Source organism: Leucoraja erinacea, chromosome 16 (assembly GCF_028641065.1).
Source record: "Leucoraja erinacea ecotype New England chromosome 16, Leri_hhj_1, whole genome shotgun sequence".
NCBI classification, from domain to species: domain Eukaryota; kingdom Metazoa; phylum Chordata; class Chondrichthyes; order Rajiformes; family Rajidae; genus Leucoraja; species Leucoraja erinaceus.
Window position 1 is genome coordinate 25,203,489 of NC_073392.1, and position 20,621 is coordinate 25,224,109.

Consider the following 20,621-nt stretch of genomic DNA (forward strand, 5'->3'; position numbering starts at 1 on the left):
CCCTCTTGCAAGGGGTGGCACAGTGGCGCAGCGGTAGAGCTGCTGCCTTACAGAGCCAGAGACCTGGATTTAATCCTGACTACGGGTGCTGTCTGTATGGAGTTTGCATGTTCTCCCTCTGATAGTGTGGGTTTTCTCTAGGTGCCCCGGTTTCCTCCCACACATAAAAGACGCACAGGTTTGTAGGTTAATTAGATTTGGTAAATAAATTGTTCCTAGTGTGTAGGATAGTGCTGGTCAGCATGGACTCGGTGGGCCGAAGGGCCTGTTTCTACGCTGTATCTCTAAAGTCAAGTAAATGTTTATGTGGCCTCGCCCCCTCCCTATCTCTGGAAACCTCCTACACCCTTTCAACCCCGAGTCTCTGCACTCCTCCATTCCCGTTCCCACCCCACCATCACCGGTTTGGCAGTCCTTGGCTCTGGAATTCCATTGTACCTTCAGGGAGCAATCCTTTCCCAGGACAAAATAGACATTGAACTTGCTGCAGTGGATAATTTGTTTCAGAACGCTGTACATTTGCTTGGGAAACTCCAGTTCCCTTTTGCCTGGGGATAAGAAAGACTAAGATTAATCACACGAAAATCTCCCTTTGCATAAGTTACTCTCGTTCCTGTCAACACACACACTCTAAGCCACACCAACCACAGGCCCCGTCACACACTCTCCTAATGAAAGTATTCCAATACATCTCACCTCAAGATGACTGAGTGTTTAAAGCAGTTCTGGTCGCCCAGCTGTGGGAAAGGTGTCATTAAGTTGGGAAAGGGGGTTGAAGAGATTCACCAGGATATTATCTGCATTTCCCCTACTATTATTTATTTATTTGTTTGTTTCTTTTTTATATATATTGAACTTTTTTTTGCAGTTTAGTATGGGTTTTACAGAGTACAATGTTTACATATCTGTAGTGCTGCTGCAAGTAAGCATTTCATTGTTCCATTTCGGGACATAAAACACTATCTTGAAGTACAGGGAGCGGTTGGATAGGCTGAGACTATTTGCAGCTTCAGAGGCCGAGGGGTGACCTTATTGAGGTGTACAAGATCATGAAGGGCACAGATAAAGTGAACGCTCACAGTCATTTCCCCCTGGAGGGCACAGGATTAAGGTGAGAACCGAGAGATTGAAGAGGGACATCAGGGGCAACTTTTTAACTCAGAGCTGTCAGAGGAAGCTATAGAAGGGGATACAATACAGCTTTTGAAAGACATTTGAACAGATATACGAACTGGAAGGGTTTAAAGGGATATAAGCCAAATGCAGACAAACGAGAGAAAGCCGGTATGCCTCCTAGGCCAGCATAGACAAGGTGGGCCTGGTTTTCATGGTGTATAGCTCTTTAGACTATTTAGAGGCAGCAATTAATGTCCACACAGTAAGCTCACAAAAGGCTGGTCGGTCAGTGGGACCGGTAAACTCGACCGAACACTGATCGTACGGCATAACCGGGAGGGAGGGAGCTGGAGACGTCTAGGAGAGGGCCAGCAGGCGGGTGAAGCGGGGAAATGCCTCGAGCACCTTCAAGGTCGGCTGCAGGATGCTCCCCGGGTACACAAAGATGGCCAGGTGAGGAGAGGAGAGGGAGGTCAGTTCATGGGAACTGCCCGAGTGCATCGAGCTCATTCAATTTTAGGTTTCCTTCTTCAGAAGCTTAAAGAACTCGGCATATCATACAGTGCACTCTGAAAGTATTCAGGCCCCTTCACTTTTTCCACATTTTGTTACGTTACAGCCTTATTCTAAAATGGATTAAATTCTTTTTTTTTAAATCATCAATCTACACACGATACCCCCATAATAAAAAAGCAAAAACAGGTGTTTAGAAATGTTTGTAAAGTAATTAAAAATAAATAACTGAAAAATCACATTTACCCAAGTATTCAGTCCCTTTACTCAGGACTTTGTTGAGGCACCTTTGGCAGTGATTACAGCCTCAAGTCTTCTTGGGTATGATGCTACAAGCTTGGCACACCTGTATTTGGGTAATTTCTCCCATTCTTCTCTGCAGATCCTCTCAAGCTCTGTCAGGTTGGATATTTTTGCTTTTTTATTATAGGATTGATGATTATGTGTGGATTGATGATTTAAAAAAAATGAATTTAATCCATTTTAGAATAAGGATGTAACGTAACAAAATGTGGGAAAAGTGAAGGGGTCTGAATACTTTCTGAATGCACTGTATACATGTGTACGGTAGAGAGCAAGCTGACTGGTTGCATCATGGCCTGGTTTGGTTACTCGAATGCCCAGGAATGAAATAAACTAGAGAGTGGTGGACATTGCTCGGTCCTTCACAGGTACTGACCTCCCCACCATCGAAGGGATCTACAGGATCTACGGATCCACAGGAACCCTGGCCACACTCTCATCTCAGTGGTGGAGTCAATGGTGGGGAGTCTGGTATGTGTGATGGACTGGGCTGGATCCACAGCTCTCTGTGATTTCCTGCGGTCATGGGCAGAGCTGTTCCCAAACCAAACTGTGATGCATCCCAATAGTATGCTTTCTTCTATGTACCTGTCCATGTGCTCCAGAGATGCCCCTGACCCCTTCGCTAGAATTTAGGAGATTGAAGGGGGATCTTATAGAAACTTACAAAACTCTTAAGGGGTTGGACAGGCTAGATGCAGGAAGATTGTTCCCGATGTTGGGGAAGTCCAGGACAAGGGGTCACAGTTTAAGGATAGAGGGGAAATCCTTTAGGACCGAGCTGCATCTCCCCCTTTCCCAAATGGTGGCCGATTAGGAAAGGGGAGAGAGGCAGCGAGACCTGGGTGTCATGGTACACCAGTCATTGAAGGTAGGCATGCAGGTGCAGCAGGCAGTAAAGAAAGCGAATGGTATGTTAGCTTTCATTGCAAAAGGATTTGAGTATAGGAGCAGAGAGGTTCTACTGCAGTTGTACAGGGTCTTGGTGAGACCACACCTGGAGTATTGCGTACAGTTTTGGTCTCCAAATCTGAGGAAGAACATTATTGCCATAAAGGGAGTGCAGAGACGGTTCACCAGACTGATTCCTGGGATGTCAGGACTGTCTTATGAAGAAAGACTGGATAGACTTGGTTTATACTCTCTAGAATTTAGAAGATTGAGAGGGGATCTTATAGAAACTTACAAAATTCTTAAGGGGTTGGACAGGCTAGATGCAGGAAGATTGTTCCCGATGTTAGGGAAGTCCAGGACAAGGGGTCACAGCTTAAGGATAAAGGGGAAATCCTTTAAAACCGAGATGAGAAGAACTTTTTTCACACAGAGAGTGGTGAATCTCTGGAACTCTCTGCCACAGAGGGTAGTTGAGGCCAGTTCATTGGCTATATTTAAGAGGGAGTTAGATGTGGCCCTTGTGGCTAAGGGGATCAGGGGGTATGGAGAGAAGGCAGGTACGGGATACTGAGTTGGATGATCAGCCATGATCATATTGAATGGCGGTGCAGGCTCGAAGGGCCGAATGGCCTGCTCCTGCACCTATTTTCTATGTTTCTATGTTTCTAATCACTACAGCATCCTATGCCCTATTTTGTCTGAACTCACCTCCACCAACTGCGTTCAGGCTCCAGCTCACACAGCCCATGCTGTCCAGCACAATCAGCCGACGTGCCCGGGCATTGTAGGTAACTGCAAGGGGAAGAATATAGCAATAGTGCACTCCCCGAGTCAGACACAGAGTGAATTTCCCTCTACACCATCCCATCACACACTCCCCGAGTCAGACACAGAGTGAAGCCTCCTCTACACCATCCCATCTACGTACTCACAGGGTCAGACCGAGAGTGAAGCTCCCTCAGATCCCTCTACTCTGAATCACACCATCTCCTTGGCCTCTGTCCTGGGCAGAATCTTTTATTCCAGAATCTCAAATGAACCTCACCTTCCATAGCCTCCATCCGGTTTTTGGGAAAGGCAAATTTTGTCATCAAACTTGGGTGAAAATTCAAGACATAGGGACTGCCCAGAACTCCTAAAATCGATGATGGAGCGGTAATATCTCCCTCGCTGAGCGCCTTTGACTGAATTTCCACACCCTCATCTTCAGTCAACGACCTGTGTGAAGAGAAAAGAAAGGACAAGAGAGGAATAAACCATAAAACCATATAACAATTACAGCACGGTAACAGGCCATCTCGGCCCTTCTAGTCCGTGCCGAACACTTATTCTCCCCTAGTCCCATCTACCTGCACTCAGACCATAACCCTCCATTCCTTTCCCGTCCATATACCTATCCAATTTATTTTTAAATGATAAGTCGAACCTGCCTCCACCACTTCCACTGGAAGCTCATTCCACACAGCTGCCACTCTCTGAGTAAAGAAGTTCCCCTCATGTTACCCCTAAACTTCTGTCCCTTAATTACCAAGTCATGTCCTCTTGTTTGAATCTTCCCTACTCTCAATGGGAAAAGCTTATCCACGTCAACTCTGTCTATCCCTCTCATCATTTTAAAGACCTCTATCAAGTCCCCCCTTAACCTTCTGCGCTCCAAAGAATAAAGACCTAACTTGTTCAACCTTTCTCTGTAACTTAGTTGCTGAAACCCAGGCAACATTCTAGTAAATCTCCTCTGTACTCGCTCTATTTTGTTGACATCCTTCCTATAATTAGGCGACCAAAATTGGACACCATACTCCAGAATTGGCCTCACCAATGCCTTGTACAATTTTAACATTACATCCCAACTTCTATACTCAATGCTCTGGTTTATAAAGGCCAGCACACCAAAAGCTTTCTTTACCACTCTATCTACATGAGATTCCACCTTCAGGGAACTGTGCACAGTTACTCCTAGATCCCTCTGTTCAACTGCATTCCTCAACTCACTACCATTTACCATGTATGTCCTATTTTGATTTGTCCTGCCAAGATGTAGCACCTCACACTTATCAGCATTAAACTCTATCTGCCATTTTTCAGCCCATGCTTCCAAATGGCCTAAATCTCTCTGTAGACTTTGAAAATCTACTTCATTTTCCACAACACCACCTATCTTAGTATCATCTGCATACTTACTAATCCAATTTACCACACCATCATCCAGATCATTGATGTACATGACAAACAACAGTGGACCCAACACAGATCCCTGTGGCACCCCACTAGTCACCGGCCTCCAACCTGACAAACAGCCATCCACCATTACTCTCTGGCATCTCCCATTCAGCCACTGTTGAATCCATCTTGCTACTCCTGCATTAATACCCAACAATTGAACCTTCTTAACCAACCTTCCACGAGGAACCTTGTCAAACGCCTTACTAAAGTCCATATAGACAACATTACTGCTTTACCCTCATCAATTTCCCGAGTAACCTCTTCAAAAAATTCAAGAAGATTAGTCAAACATGACCTTCCAGGCACAAATCCATGTTGACTGTTCCTAATCAGACCCTGTTTATCCAGATGCTTATATATATCATCTATAAGTATCCTTTCCATTAATTTGCCCACCACTGACGTCAAACCTACAGGTCTATAATTGCTAGGTTTACTCTTAGAACCCTTTTTAAACAATGGAACAACATGCGTAGTACGCCAATCCTCCGGCACTATTCCCATTTCTAATGACAATTGAAATATTTATGTCATAGCCCCTGCTATTTCTACACTAACTTCCCTCAATGTCCTAGGGAATATCCTGTCAGGACCTGGAGACTTATCCACTTTTATATTTTTCAAAAGTGTCAGTACTTCCTCTTCCTCTGGAATAAAATAAATATTTTGATGGAGCGATAAAGTCATACAGCACAGAAACAGGCCCTTTGGCCCAACGCGTACATGTTAACCAAGTTGCCCATCTGCACTAGTCTCACCTGCATGTGCTTCCCCATTTCCCTCTAAACTTTTCCTATCCCTTTATCCTGTAACTGTACACTTTGGATGGCTCCAATGTAATCATCTACCTTCTTTCCGCTGACTGGTTAGCTTGTGACGAAAGCCTTTCACTGTACCTCGGTACATGTGACAATAAACTAAACTAAACTCAACTATCCTTGTTCCTGCCCAAATGTCTGTTAACTGGTGTTAATGGAGGTGAGGTTTATTATTGTCACCTGCACCAAGGTGCAGTGAAAAGCTTTGTTTTGCATGCTATCCAATCAGATCAGATAATAGTGCATATAAATACAATCAAGTTAGAATCAAGTGTGGTAGTCCAAAGGGGAAGATACAGAGTGCAGAATACAGTTCTCAATATTGTAGCGCATCAGTTCCATGTACCTGCCTCCCTCTGGGTAAAAAAGATTCCCTTCAGTCTCCTGCACTCCAAGGAATAAAGTCTGTACTTTATGAGGAAAAACTCAACTTGATGGTGCAAGTGTCTGCTTGTCCGGGTGGTGGGTGTATGGGACGAGCTGCCAGAGGAGGTAGTTGAGGCAGGTACATTTTAAAGGCATTTGGACAAGTACATGGATAGGAAAGGTTTGGTGGAATATGGGCCAAACGTGGGCAGGTGAGACTAGCTTTGCTGGACCACCTTGGTCGGGGTGGGCAAGTTGGGCCAAACGTTCCACGCTGTCAGACTCAATGACTCTGAGCATCAAACTATAACAGCCGCCTGACTGTTTTTTTTCCTAACAAGGATATTTTATTTCACTTGACTTCATGATCACAGTACACGCACTGGAAGGATCAATACTGTCAAATGGCAGTTTACAAACAACAATTGATCAAATATCATCTGTAACCACAATGCACTGGACCCCCCCCCACGGTGACCAGCGTGCAGAGATGGCCTCCAGAGTTCCCTCTCCAGGGACCCGCGGGCACGGACTTGGGCCAGGCAATCAACTCACCTCCTGACCTGTTGAGTTTCTCCCATTAATCTTGATTTCACCGGGAAGTTCTATATTCCACCGTTTCTCCACTGGATCCGGAGATTCACAGTGGCTGACCATTCCACCCACAACGACGCCCCCTCCTCTCCCACACCTACACCAGAGGCCCAGCACCCTTGGGTGCCCGGACTCAGCCACTCACCCAAATCTTTCCGCCAGCATGTTCGAAGCAGTTGTGGCCGAGGGTTTACGCAACCCCTGCACCGTGCTCTGCAGATGTTGCTCTTCAAGGCGACTGCTCACACCCTTTGCCAGATGTGTCCAGTTGTTCCTGAGGTCCTGCTTCAGTGATAGGTACAGGATAAGAGCATCAGATCCCACCAAACCCTGCCCCTTCCTTTCACTTCCAGGGTGGTTATAAGTTCACAAGTTGTAAGAGCACAATTAGGCCATTCAGCCCATCAAGTCTATTCCGCCATTTAATCATGGCTGATTTATCTTTCCATCTCAACCTCATTCCCCTGCCTTCTCCCCATAGCCCCTGACACCCTAATACTAATCACATAATCCTCTCCACCAAACATGACAAAAATTTAGCCCTTGGGGAGTTATGGTTCTGAGCATGAAATACAAAGCAAGTTCCGCTGTAATTTTATTGAGTCAATTATCCCGCTGAATATCAGATTGGTTCTTGGACCACAGAGACTTGTACACAACCCCACCACCTCAACACCCAATAGTCATAGCACCATAGAGCTTCACGGCACAGAAACTGGCCCTTCGTCCCACCTTGTCCATGCCGACCAAGCTGGCTTACTGGACTAGTCATGACCTTGGGTGCTGTCTGTGCGTGGAGTTTGTATGTTCTCCCTGTGACCACGTGGGTTTCCTCTGGGTGTTCCGGTTTCCTCCAACATCCCAAAGACATGTTTGTGCGGGTTTGTAGGTTAATTGGCCCTTTGTGAATTGCCCCTATTGCGAGGACAGTAGATGAGAAAGTGGGATAAAGTAGAACTGGTGGGAACGGGTGATCGATGGTCGGTGTTGACTCGGTGGGCCGAAGGGCTTGTTTCCATGCTGCATCTCAAAATTAAACTGAAACAAAACTATTTAGAAACATAGACATAGAAACATAGAAATTAGGTGCAGGAGTAGGCCATTCGGCCCTTCGAGCCTGCACCGCCATTCAATATGATCATGGCTGATCATCCACCTCAGTATCCCATACCTGCCTTCTCTCCATACCCCCTGATCCCCTTAGCCACAAGGGCCACATCTAACTCCCTCTTAAATATAGCCAATGAACTGGCCTCAACTACCCTCTGTGGCAGAGAGTTCCAGAGATTCACCACTCTCTGTGTGAAAAAAGTTCTTCTCATCTCGGTTTTAAAGGATTTCCCCCTTATCCTTAAGCTGTGACCCCTTGTCCTGGACTTCCCCAACATCGGGAACAATCTTCCTGCATCTAGCCTGTCCAACCCCTTAAGAATTTTGTAAGTTTCTATAAGATCCCCTCTCTTTCTATAAGATCCCCTCTATTTGCGTGCATTTCCCCCATAGCCCTCTAAACCCTTCCTATCCATCTATCTGTCCAAATGCCTTTTATCAGTCATCCTTGTATCTGCTTCTAAGCTTCCTCTTGCAGCTCATTCCAGACATTGACTACTCTTTAAGTGAAAAAGTTGCCTCTGAGCTCCCTCGTAAATCTCTCCCCTCTCACCTTAATCCTGTGCCCTCTAATTTTAGAATTCTCTAGCCCGGGGGAAAATGACTATGAGCGTTCACTTTATCCATGCCCCTCATGATCTTGTACACCTCAATAAGGTCACCCCTCAGCCTCCCAGGCTCCAAAGAAAAAATGTCCCAGTCTATCCAACCTCTCCCTGTAACTCAAGCCCGAGTACAAAAGTAGACATAAGTAGATTGATCCTTGGGATGGCGGGACTGTCATATGAGGAAAAGTTGAAAAGACTAGGCTTGTATTCACTGGAGTTTAGAAGGATGAGAGGGTATTTAATAGAAACATGTAAAATTATAAAAGGACTGAACAAGCTAGATGCAGGAGAAATGTTCCCAATGTTGGGCGAGTCCAGAACCAGGTCTTAGAATAATGGGGAGGCCATTTAAGACTGAGGTGAGAAAAAACTTTTTCACCCAGAGTTGTGAATTTGTGGAATTCCCTGCCACAGAGGGCAGTGGAGGCCAAATTACTGGATGGATTTAAGAGAGAGTTAGATAGAGCTCTAGGGGCTAGTGGAATCAAGGGATATGGGGAGAAGGCAGGCACGGGTTATTGATTGGGGACGATCGGCCATGATCGCAATGAATGGCGGTGCTGGCTTGAAGGGCTGAATGGCCTCCTCCTGCACCTATGTTCTATGTTTCTATGACACAAATGCTGGAGTAACTCAGCAGGTCAGGCAGCCTCTTTGGAGAAAAAGGATAGGTGGCATTTTGGGTCAAACTAAAGGATCCTGACATGAAACGTCACCCTTCCTTTTTCTCCAGAGATGTTGCCTGATCCACTGAGTTTTTCTTATTTTTTTAAAATTTTAGAGAGACAGTGTAGAACAAGCCCTTCGGCCCACCATGCCTACCAATGATCACCCGTTCACTGGTCTATCCTACACACGAGGAACAATTTACAGAAGCCAATTCACCTACAAACCTGCCCGTCTTTGGAACGTGGGGGGAAACCGGAGCACCCAGAAAAAACACACAAGTTCACAGGAAGAACATACAAACTCCGTACAGACAGCACACGAGGTCAGGATCGAACTTGGGTCTCTGGTGCTGTAAGGCAGCAACTCTACCGCTGCCTCATTGTGTCACCACTTGCAAGAGGGGACCAGGACCTTCGGAAACTTGGGACATTCCCAGAGGGGGAACCAATTGGCAAATGGCAATAGGTTGGTGCAGGTTAGGTCAGCATGGTTACTCCAGTACATCGTGTCTATATTTGGTATAAACCATATCTGCAGTCCCTTGTTTTATACAGCCCAGATGACAACATTGTGATTTAAGGTGCACTTTGAGGTTATGGCTATTAAGAGTCAAGAGGCATATTGATGAAACGGTTCACAGTGGGGATGAGGATGCCGTGTTTAGGGTTTCATGATGTGAAATTGGGGCGTCATTCAGATTTAGGGATCACACCATCATTAATGGTCTTTCCTTGAGATAAGATTTCTCTCGTCTTGGAATAAACCTTCCCCCTCGCCCTTCCAAGGCTACCTGGTCGTCTTCTCTCTGAGAGCAACGACCCCTTCATCCCAACAAACTCACTTTCGGGGTTCCGTTCCCAGTAACAAAATCAAAGCCCTTCCCTGGAATTGGACGGTCGCTCGGCGCCGCCTGCCTGCGAACAGTGGCGTTATAAACCCGGTTTGAACGAAAATACACCAGCGGCCTCAAAGGGATTGTCAGTCATTCTGCTCGTCAATTATTGCCCTCCGATACATAATGCACTCATTGAGGCGGACACCTGCAACTGCAGTTGCTGGAATCTTGAGCAAGACACAAAGTGGTGGAGGAACTCAGCGGGCCAGGCAACATCTAGGGAGGGAATGGTCAGAGGACATTTCGTGTCGGGACTTTTCTTCAGACTGAAACGTCACCTATCCATGTTCTCATGAGATGCTGCCTGGCCCGCTGACTTACTCCAGCACAGTTCCTTGTATTAACACTGGGACACCATGAACTACAGATGCTGAAATCTTGAGCATTCCTTATCTGACCAGCTGAATTCCTCCAGTACTTTGTGTTTTGTTTTGCTGAGCGAAATGGAGTAACGGGATATTGGATCACGCACCAAAGGGCGAGATTAAACCGGCCTTAAACAAGCTTCCAGTTGCAACTTTGCAAGGTGCAAACGTGTCCCACCCTTGGTAACGGCTACACGATGTAAACCAATTGCAAAATGTTGCAAATCTAAAATAAAAGCAAGGGGGCTAGAAACCAAGATCATATAGTTCTTTGCTGGAAATACTCGATCTGGAACGCAGCCTCTTACTCTCTCCCCTGTTGAGTGAATCTACCACCCCCTGCCCCGCCCTGGATACATACACACGCACACTTGTCAGATGGTTTCCCATTGCAGCATTAAAACCCCACACTCATTTCATAACGTTAAATCTACTTTTATCACCTGACTAGCCAGCACAGTCTGGACCAAACGTTTAAAAACTCCTCAATTCCCTGCTTCTCCTCCTCCTGTACAGCACGGAAATTGGCTCTTCGGCCCACCTTGTCCATGCCTATCAAGTTGGCATAATAAGCCAATCCCATTTCAAGAGTCGAGTGTTTTATTTCATTTGTCCCGAAATGGAACAATGAAATTCTTGCGGCAGCGCAATAAATATTTTTATCTAAACACTTCCTACCCACAGACACAAAATGTAACCCAGCGGGACAGGCAGCATTTCTGGAGAGAAGGAACAGGTGACGTTTTGGGCCGAGATCCTTGTTCAGCCCTTTCATTCATTGTTCTTTATCTCTCTACATCAGGGGGTCGGCAACCTAAGGCCCCCGGGCCGAATGCGGCTCGTAACCCGAAATCACACGGCCTGCAGACTTGTGTCATCTCCGGTACCTCCCGGGCCCGAGGCTTGGTGGTGCAATGGCGGGGCCGATGAGCAGCGCAGAGCTGTGGTCAAAGATCTTTGATGCCGACCCTGCTCTACATCATCGTCTACCATCTCTCATTTCCCTTTCCCCTGACGAGTCTGACCCAAAACATCACCCATTCGTTCGCTCCAGAGATGCTGCCTGTCCCGCTGAGTTACTCCAGCTTTATGTATCTATCTTTGGTTTGAACCAGCATCTACAGTTCCTTCCTACACAGTTGAATCAATGATTGATAGAACAGCATGGAGCAGATTAATAGTCATACAGCAAGGAAACACCCCCTTTGCCCCAACCGTGCCCTTGCCCACCAAGATGTCTATTTGTGCAAGTCCCACTTGCCTGTGTTAGGCCCCAACAGTCCACCTTCCTCTCCACATATCTGTCGAGATGTCTTGAAAGTCATAATTGTGTCCACTCATTTACAACATGCCTATGCCAGTATCCCTCTGGTACATGGAATGGCTGGGGATTTTTTCAGCCTAAGATGTCAATTGTTTCTCCCTTTACAGATTGGTATTAGTTTATTATTATCATGTGTAGTGGAGTAAACAGCTTTGTTATGTGTGCTATCCATGCAGATCATAACATACACAGGTATATCAGGCAGTTAAAGAGAAAATAAACAGTGTAGAAGGTAGAAACAAGGAACTGCAGATGCTGATTAACAAAAAAGATAATGCTGGAGTCAGAGTCATACAGCATGGAAACAGGTCCTTCGGCCCAACTTGCCCACACCGAACAACATGTCCGATCTATGCTAGTCCCACCTGCCTGCGTTTGGCTCATATCCCTCTTTTCTAGCTTCCATCACTGTGAGGAATGTGGGGAATCTGCTGTGGTGGATGTTTATGTTAACTTTTATGTATGTCTTGCTTTTTTTTTCCGTATGGCTGTATGGTAATTCACAAATCACTGTACCTTAATTGTTACATGTGACAATAAAAGACCTGTGAAACCTGTCCTATCTAAGTACCTGTCTAAATGTTTCTTAAATGTTGCGATACTAGCTGCCTCAAATACCTCCTCCGGCAGCTCATTTCATATACCCCCTGGCCTTAGTGTAAAAACATAACCCCTCGGGTTTCTATTAAATCTATTCCCCCTCATTTTAAACTTATGTCCTCTGGTTCTCAATTTCCCTGCTCTGCGCAAGAGACACTGGATTTTACCCAAGTCTGTTCCTCTCATGATTTTATACCCACCTCTATAAGATCACCCCTCATCCTCCTGAGTGGCTGCGCTCGAAGGAATAAAGTCCTAGCCTGCCAACTCTCCTATAGCTTGGGGCCCTCTGTGTTCAGCCAACATCCTCTAGCTTGAATAACCCAGCAGGTCAGGCAGCATTCCTGGAAAACATGGACAGGTGACGTTTCATGTTAAGACATTTCTTCAGCCTGCAGGGAGGAAAGAAAGCTAGAGGAGTGGAGAGTGTAGAATATCATGTTACAGCTACAGCTAAAGTGCAGATAAATAATAGAGGGTCACAGCAGGGCTGCCAACTCTCACACGTTGAGTGTGCGACTTGCGCACTGAGCACGAGACTCACTCATTTCGCCTAATTCTCATGTTGATCACCGCATTAGATAAGCACCTGTGGACTTCAAAAAGTCAAATACAGTCTGACTTGCTGAGTGTTTGCAACACGTTTCATTTTGATATTTCCAGTATCTGCAGCTTTTGTATTTAATTGAACAGCTCATTTATTCTTTTAAAGCCCCTCAGTTTGTAAACTGGCCTTTTCACATGTGTGAACCATGTGGGCGAGGGAAGCTTGCTGTTGGGCCCAGCCAAGCTGACCATTCACGAGTCATGGCGCTGGGTAGCCGAAGGCTCCACCCAGGCTGACTGCCACCCCCCAACCTTCTCTCTGTCTTATGCCCGTGCGTCACTGGAGAGGGAGCACACTACCTACTGGCACCTTGGCCAATTTCCAGGACTTCTGGGCACTGCAGGGGCTAGAGTGCATCTTAGAGTAAAACATTTTGCTTTGATACATATATGCACATTTGCCTTTTCGATTAACCTCACCTTAGAACAGTGTTTTTAATTGTCTTTGTATCTATAAATAATTAAAATTACTTTTTAAAAGCAAAGGGGGGGGGGGGGGAAGGGAGAAATCTCAATAGAATTGATATCTAGATGAGTAGCTAAATTGCCAAGGCAGAATGGCTCCAGAAGCATGGAGAGTATAGACTTGGTGGGCCAAAAAGTCTGGTTCTATACTGTATATATGATCCAGAAGCCAGATAATTTTCTGGGGCACAGTGGCACTGCAGGTTGTGCTGCTGCCTAACAGCACCTGAGACCCGTGCTTGAATCTGACCAAGGGTGCTGTCTGTGTGGAGTTTGCTCATTCCCCCTTTGACCATTTGGATGTCCTCCGGTTTCCTTTCGCCTCCCAAAGACTTGTGAGTTTATAGGTTAATTGCCCTTTGTAAATTGACCCTAATGTATAGGGAGTGGATGATAAAGTGGGATAACAGAAATAGTGTAAATATTTTATCGTTACCACGTAGTTTTTTCGCGAAGATGTAAAGACACACAAATATACACATGTACAAAATCAGACTTTTAATAAGTATATGATATGATTGCAAGATTAATCAACTGTAAAAGTAGACACAGAGACTGTTGGCACCTCGAGTAAATAAAGTGTTAGAGTAACTCTGCAGGTCAGGCAGCATCTGCGGTGGGAATGGACAGATGATGGTTTGGGTTGTGTTCTTTCTTCAGGTGAGATCAGGCAGCTGAAAGCATGGATTCGGTAGAGGAGAGGTCCATTTGCAAGTGAGGGAGAGACCTGGAGCTGTAGGAGCAACTGAGAATGTAGGGCTTGGAGGGAGAGTTGTTGCGAGGTGGTAGATGGAGTGTTGGTACCCTAGATCCTGGTTGGGCCAAAATTGCAAGTTCTGGAAACAGCTGGAAATCAAGATGTAGGCAAGATGCAGACAAAAGTAGAGGGGTTGTGTTTCATTTGCACATGGAGGCCACATCTTCAGAACAGAATAGTAGACATGTTTCTACATGTAGAAAGGTGTTTAGTTCTAGTCTCTTTATTTGAGGTGTTAAAATAACTCAAGACTGGAGGTAAAAACGTTTGGTCAAAGGGTTGCAATTCACACTTCAAGGGCAGTACGTGCAAAGGCTGAATATTTAAGGCTGAGGTGGAGAGATATTTGCTATGCAAGGAAGTTGAAAGCTCACCAGAAGTGGATAAAATGCAGAGTTGATAATTCAATCAGATCAGCCACAACCATATTAAATTTTGGAGCATGCTAAAGGGTCCAAGTGCCATATTCCTGCTTGCAATTCAAACGTTTTTGTGAGTAGTGTTGAACTGGTTACAAATTTTAAAGATTCTTAGCAAAGAGGATTTCCAAGTACAGCTGTGAAAGCCACCACTTTCAACGGAACTACAACACCAAAGGGAAATGCATTTACAATTGCAATGAAGTCTGGTTGCCTCCTCAGATGGGAAATCCTTACACACCATCAAATTTGATATAGATTTTTATTAAATGTACTTTGGATAACAAACTTTGTTTACAATAGAAATGTTCCAGTTGGCGCTGCTTCGAGGCGGGATACATCAGACGTTATAAACCAAAAATTCTGATAAGACAAGCACCATTGTTAAAAAAATGCAAATAGAATATCATTCCAATTAAATATCCAAGCACCTTCGTGCTTTCCGTCAAACATACAAGGCCACAAACAATGTGATAGTGCATGCTTTATACCCAATCTCAGTATGCAGATGTTCAAAATTAAAAATCAGCATAAAGGGCGAGTGAACAAAACCAACAGGAATTGTTGATGGACAATCAAAAGCCACTTCAATTGGTCACAATGAGGACTACAGCAAGTTTTAAAACTGCCTTCTTTCAAAAGAAACATCTACGAGAGGAGCTCAAGATAGAACTAAACAGGTTGTGACCAACAGTTCAACACAAAAAAAAAAAGGACTTCAACTTTAACAGAAATTTTCTGCAGAAACACAAGCTTTGAATGAAATTATCTGCAAAAAGAATTTACTACATTCACACATTCCAACTCAATTTTTTAAAACAGGGAAGTTTGGTCGGAAGTTCCTTATGCCCATTAGACTTTGCTAAGATTCAAAAGTTTGAGCAGTAAAGTGTAAATTATATACACGTCAGTTCCTCACAATAACCAAACATATGCTTTCTGAACCATAATCAGTATATTTTTTGATAAAATATCAAAATGGGAGAGTGTTTAATCAAACGTAGCATATTCTTTTACAGATAAATTCTTGATTAAAAAAAAACTTAAGAGTACAATGATGCTAGACCATACAAAGAAAAATATTCATTTCACCCCCATCAGCAGCCCAACGTACATTTAAGGAACAATAAACAGTAATATCACCGAGAGAGTTTAGGTACTAGACCTAGTACAGAAAAGGAAGCACAATCATCTGAATGGACATAGAGGTTCCAGACTCTGCTTTTTAGTCATCTGTCATGGCCTACCTGATAACAGGTTAAAAGCCAAAACTTCATGGAGGCACCACTTGGAGTCAATGCCCTTCCAAGCAGGACTGGAGATAAAGTTCAAACCAGGGTTTACCCCGCTGTTGCTTTGCATGCCCCGCTGCATGTGTGATCCTCTGCTGCGACACAACTCAAGACACTGCAGCAAGGAAAGCCGTTTCACGGTTCCTGCTGCGGTTTGTGTTGGTTTTACCTGAGTGGAAGCAAGATGCAAGTTGAGCCGGCCTTACAGCAGCACAAATGCACGCAAGGCAGTAGCATTACAACAGCAGGGCTTAACCTCAGCAGCCTCCTTTCTTCGAAACGTCCACACCTGATCGTTTTGTTATATCCATAGTTGTGAACACCTACAAATAAAACAATTAGTAAATTGAAAAACGATCAAGAATCCCTTGCAAAAAGTTTAATAATTTAATCCTATATATTCAGATATGGATAGGAAAGCCATGGGCCAAATGCACACAATTGGGACTGGCCCAGAATGCCAATTTGCTCAGTATGCGACAGATTTGGCTGTAGGGCCTATTTCTGTGCTGTCTGACTTTATGGAAAAGTACCAGAGGGCTATTTGAGGGGGTACCAAATATAAAGGACACACATATTGTTGAGCATGTACCAAGAATTTTTCATGGTCAGTTGCTGTCAGTTGCTGTCAGGGCCAAGTTGATTCACTAGTCAGACACACTTGACTTTAATGCCATTATTAAGCAAGAAACAATGACTCCACTTGGGAAAATGCCAATCTTGTGTTTGAACCGTGCTAATGTCTGTATCCTATGATTAAATGAAAATAGTCCACTCACACAACAAGAGCATATGGGCACCATAAATCTACAGCCAGGAAATTTAAGAACTGCCATTTTCCAAATGCCCTTTTTTACAGAATAGAACACAGGGAAAAGAAAAAAGTAGAAGGAAAAGAACAAAGCATGAAGTAGTAAGTCTTACTTCAGCACAGGTTGGATGAATGCCAATCACACTGCTGAGCTGCTCTTTGGTCATGCCGCACTTCATCGCCGCACCAAAACCTTGAGTGATTTCACCAGCATTCGGACCAAGAATATGGAACCCCACCACCTTATTCTGTAACCAGAAGCAAAGCTAATTTGAGCATACTGAAGACGCACAACACATTTAAGGGGAGGAGATGGGAAGATGTGGCCAGTGGTTGGATCCCGTCTTCCCATCTCCTCCCCTTTTGGCTTTCCGCAGAGACCGCTCCCTCCGTAACTCCCTGGTAGATTCGTCCCTTCCTACCCAAACCACCCCCTCTCCTGGCACTTTCCCTTGCAACCGCAGGAAATGCTACACTTGTCACTTTATCTCCCCCCTTGACTCCATTCAAGGACCCAAGCAGTATTTCCAGGTGCGGCAGAGGTTCACCTGCACCTCCAACCTCATCTATTGCATCCGCTGCTCTACATCGATGAGACAAAGCGTAGGCTTGGCAATCGTTTCGCCCAACTCCTCCACTCGGTTCGCAATAACCTGATCTCCCGGTGGCTCAGCACTTCAACTCCCCCTCCCATTCCGAATCGGACCTTTCTGTCCTGGGCCTCCTCCATGGCCAGAGTGAGGCCCACCATAAATTGGAGGAGCATATTTTGCTTGGGGAGTTTACAGCCCAGCTGTATGAACATTGACCTCCAATTTCAGGAAGTCCCTGCTTTCTCCTTCTTTCCCTCCCCTTCCCAGCTCTCCCACAGCCCACTGTCACCGCCTCTTCCTTTCTCCTTCCCGCCCCCCCAACCCTCACATCAGTATGAAGGGTCTCGACCCGAAACGTGGCCTATTTCCTTCACACCATAGATGCTGTGTCACCCGATGAGTTTCTCCAGCATTGTCTACCTTCAATTTTCCAGCATCTGCAGTTCCTTCTTAAACATTATTAAAAAAAACTAGTATCTTACTGCTATAGGATAACACACAAGTCAATACATTTAAATACTGTAAAATATGGGCCACCTAGTCCATGCCAACCATTGATCTCCATTTTCATTAGTTCCATGTTATCCCACTTTCTCATTCCCCCCAACCCCCCTGCACACCAGGGTCAATTTACAAAGGGCCAATTAACTTACAAACCAGCACGTCTTTGAGATGTGGGAGAAACTCAGAGGAATTCCACAGTTACAGGAAAAACATGCAAACTGCATACAGACCCGCACTAGAGGTCAGGATCAAACCTGGGTTTCTGTCTCCACTGCGCACTGTGCTAGGCTTTATTAGTGGAAAGAGTTAACATTTCCAAGTTGATTACCCTTAATTAGAATTAGAAGACATTTTAAATTTCCACTATTTGCTGATCTTTTGTTCTAGTTTACATGAATGCTGAAAATCACAGATTAATCCAGGTGATATCTAGTGTTCATTTTGCAATTAATCACAATTGCATAAAAGACCTATAGCTGCTGTAACACAGATGGGCCAAGCTCTGTTCCCACATTTAATGTCTGCGTCACACCCTGAGCCACCAGATAAGTAGAAAGTAGCCAGGAACCTTCCACCAAACCTTTCCGTGAAAGGCCACAAGTTCAATAACTAAGTTGAAAGGTTGTCGATGAGGATCAGATTGGGCAAAACCACACAGAAAGTCCTAGCTTTCTTAGTTTTCAGGGATGTTATGTTGAGGCTCTATAAGGTGCTGATAAGGCCACATTTGGAATATTGCGAGGAATTTTGGGCACCATATCTGAGGAAGGATGTGCTGGCTCTGGAGAGGATCCAGAGGAGGTTTACAAGAATGATACCAGGAATGAGTAGGTTAACCTATGATGAGCATTTGTCAGTACTAGGCCTGTACTCGCTGGAGTTAGAAGAATGAGGGAGGACCTAATTGAAACGTACAGAATGGTGAAAGGCTTGGCTGGAGTGGATGTGGAGAGGATGCTTGCACTAGTTGAAGAGTCTAGGACTAGAGGTCATAGCCTCAGAATTAAAGGATGTTCTTTTAGGAAGGAGATGAGGATAAATTTATTTAGTCAGAGGGTGGTGAATCTGTGGAATTCTTTGCCACAGAAAGCTGTGGAGACAGTCAGTGGATAATTTTAAGACTGAGATAGATTCTTGATTAGTATAGGTGTCAGAGGTTGAGGAGAAGGCGGGAGAATGCGGTTAGGAGGGAGAGATAGATCAGCAATGATTGAATGGCTGAGTAGATTCCTTACAATCTCAGACTTGGAGATACCCGGAGAGTCAATTATTGTCCACAAAATAATAGTGCAGATGATACATCTTGGCAGAACTCGTTCAAAACCACTCCCTGCAACATTCCTGCTAAATTCAGTTCGAAACAACAACGTTATGGGATCTACATGTGAATAACAAAGGAGCAACTGATGTGTTTAAAGAGCCTAAAGCAAATGCCATAAATTCCCACATATTCTGGAGAATGTCAAGCAATTATGGGTAGACTTACATTTTCCAGCTTCGAGCAAATCACCTTGCCATAACAAGTATTCTTATCTTTTCCTGTTATGGTCCATTCTAATGGCAAGAAGAAACTATGGTACACCTGAAATGTGAAAAAGTAGATATAGAAGACATGTAAATAGGAAACAGTAATTCTCCAACTTCTCTGCATTTAATACCCAACCTGTTTAAATGCCACACTTTACATAAAGCAGCAATAGATAAAATTCCGCTATCGGCCAGTGATAATGTTTACATCCAGTTAAAATATGCATATTTCCTAATAATATCGAACTATTCTTTACTTGCACTATGCAGATTGTACCATTCTGCTGTTGTGCACTCATTTGATCCAGACCCGAACGTTGCCCATCCATTCCCTCCACAGATGCTGCCTGACCCACTGAGTTTCTCCACCACTTTGTTTTGCTCAAGACTCCAACATCTGCAGCTTCATTGCCGTATCTATCATTATCATGTACGCTGTTTATTCTGTGTTTATACATAGTCCCCCCCAAAAAAAAATATTATGGTGCCCTGAAATGAGGGGACTATGTATTTAACATTGCTGTAATTTCTACATGGTGAAACCAAAATGAATAAAAATGGCCTTTATTAAAATCTGACAATATGCACTTTAACCACATGTGATTTTTTTTTTCTATTACAAATCTCAAATTGTGGAGTACAGAGGCAAATAAATAAATGATGGGTCTTTGTCCCAACCATTATGGTGGGCACGGTGCAACACCAGTTAAGAGCATGTCACAAAAGATATCTTGTATATTGACAGACAAACACACACAACTCGTAGGAAACACGGGTGACACTCTTTCACACAATATCCACCAGCACACTACTAAAAGGAAATATTCCACGTGCATTTACTTTTTCACCAGATAAAAGTTGATCACAATTCATACTGAGCTAGATGTCCAACAGATCAAGCTCTAGGCTGCATTTCATTGGTGCTCAAAGTACAACAATTAACACCAGAAGGAAACAATAACTAAATTCCCTTCCTGTTCAATAGTGTTTTCAATGCAAATTCAGAGCACAGGTCATTTCAGGATGGAATATTATTGGAAAACCTTCATAAATTCGCTCTATGGCACACAAATATTTTCCAACTGTAGGTCATGACATTATGAATTATATTCTTACCCAGTTACAATCACCAACTGAAACAGCATCGAACTGGGCCATTATGGAATCCACCCTTGCGGAGGTATTCTGTTGCCAGCCCCATTTTGTTCTGGCCTTCACTACCTTTTAGTCTGAAGAAAGGTTCCAACCT

At 44.4% G+C, this 20,621-nt stretch overlaps 2 protein-coding genes across 4 annotated transcripts in view; both read right to left on the reverse strand.

Moving 5' to 3' along the window:
- Positions 1 to 12,930, reverse strand: part of LOC129704662 (uncharacterized) — a 60,625-nt gene extending 47,695 nt beyond the window's left edge. For 2 of the 3 annotated variants that reach the window (XM_055647940.1, XM_055647938.1), the window contains exons 1-3: positions 3,872 to 4,219; positions 3,535 to 3,618; positions 439 to 548 (exon numbers count right to left, since the gene is read on the reverse strand). In XM_055647940.1, the coding sequence (XP_055503915.1) occupies positions 439 to 548; positions 3,535 to 3,618; positions 3,872 to 4,094 (417 nt within the window). In that variant the 5' untranslated portion in view covers positions 4,095 to 4,219. Of the gene's footprint in view, positions 1 to 438; positions 549 to 3,534; positions 3,619 to 3,871; positions 4,220 to 6,972; positions 7,110 to 10,055 lie in introns of those variants that run through there. The other variant, XM_055647939.1, reaches the window with a different exon arrangement.
- A 1,957-nt stretch (positions 12,931 to 14,887) lies between these two features.
- The window catches only part of LOC129704665 (thioredoxin reductase 1, cytoplasmic-like), a 44,077-nt gene continuing 38,343 nt past the window's right edge, over positions 14,888 to 20,621 (reverse strand). Inside the window, exons 15-17 of the mRNA XM_055647950.1 lie at positions 19,332 to 19,427; positions 16,862 to 16,996; positions 14,888 to 16,260 (exon numbers count right to left, since the gene is read on the reverse strand). Coding sequence (XP_055503925.1) covers positions 16,195 to 16,260; positions 16,862 to 16,996; positions 19,332 to 19,427 — 297 coding nt within the window. The 3' untranslated portion in view covers positions 14,888 to 16,194. The remainder of the gene's footprint in view (positions 16,261 to 16,861; positions 16,997 to 19,331; positions 19,428 to 20,621) is intronic.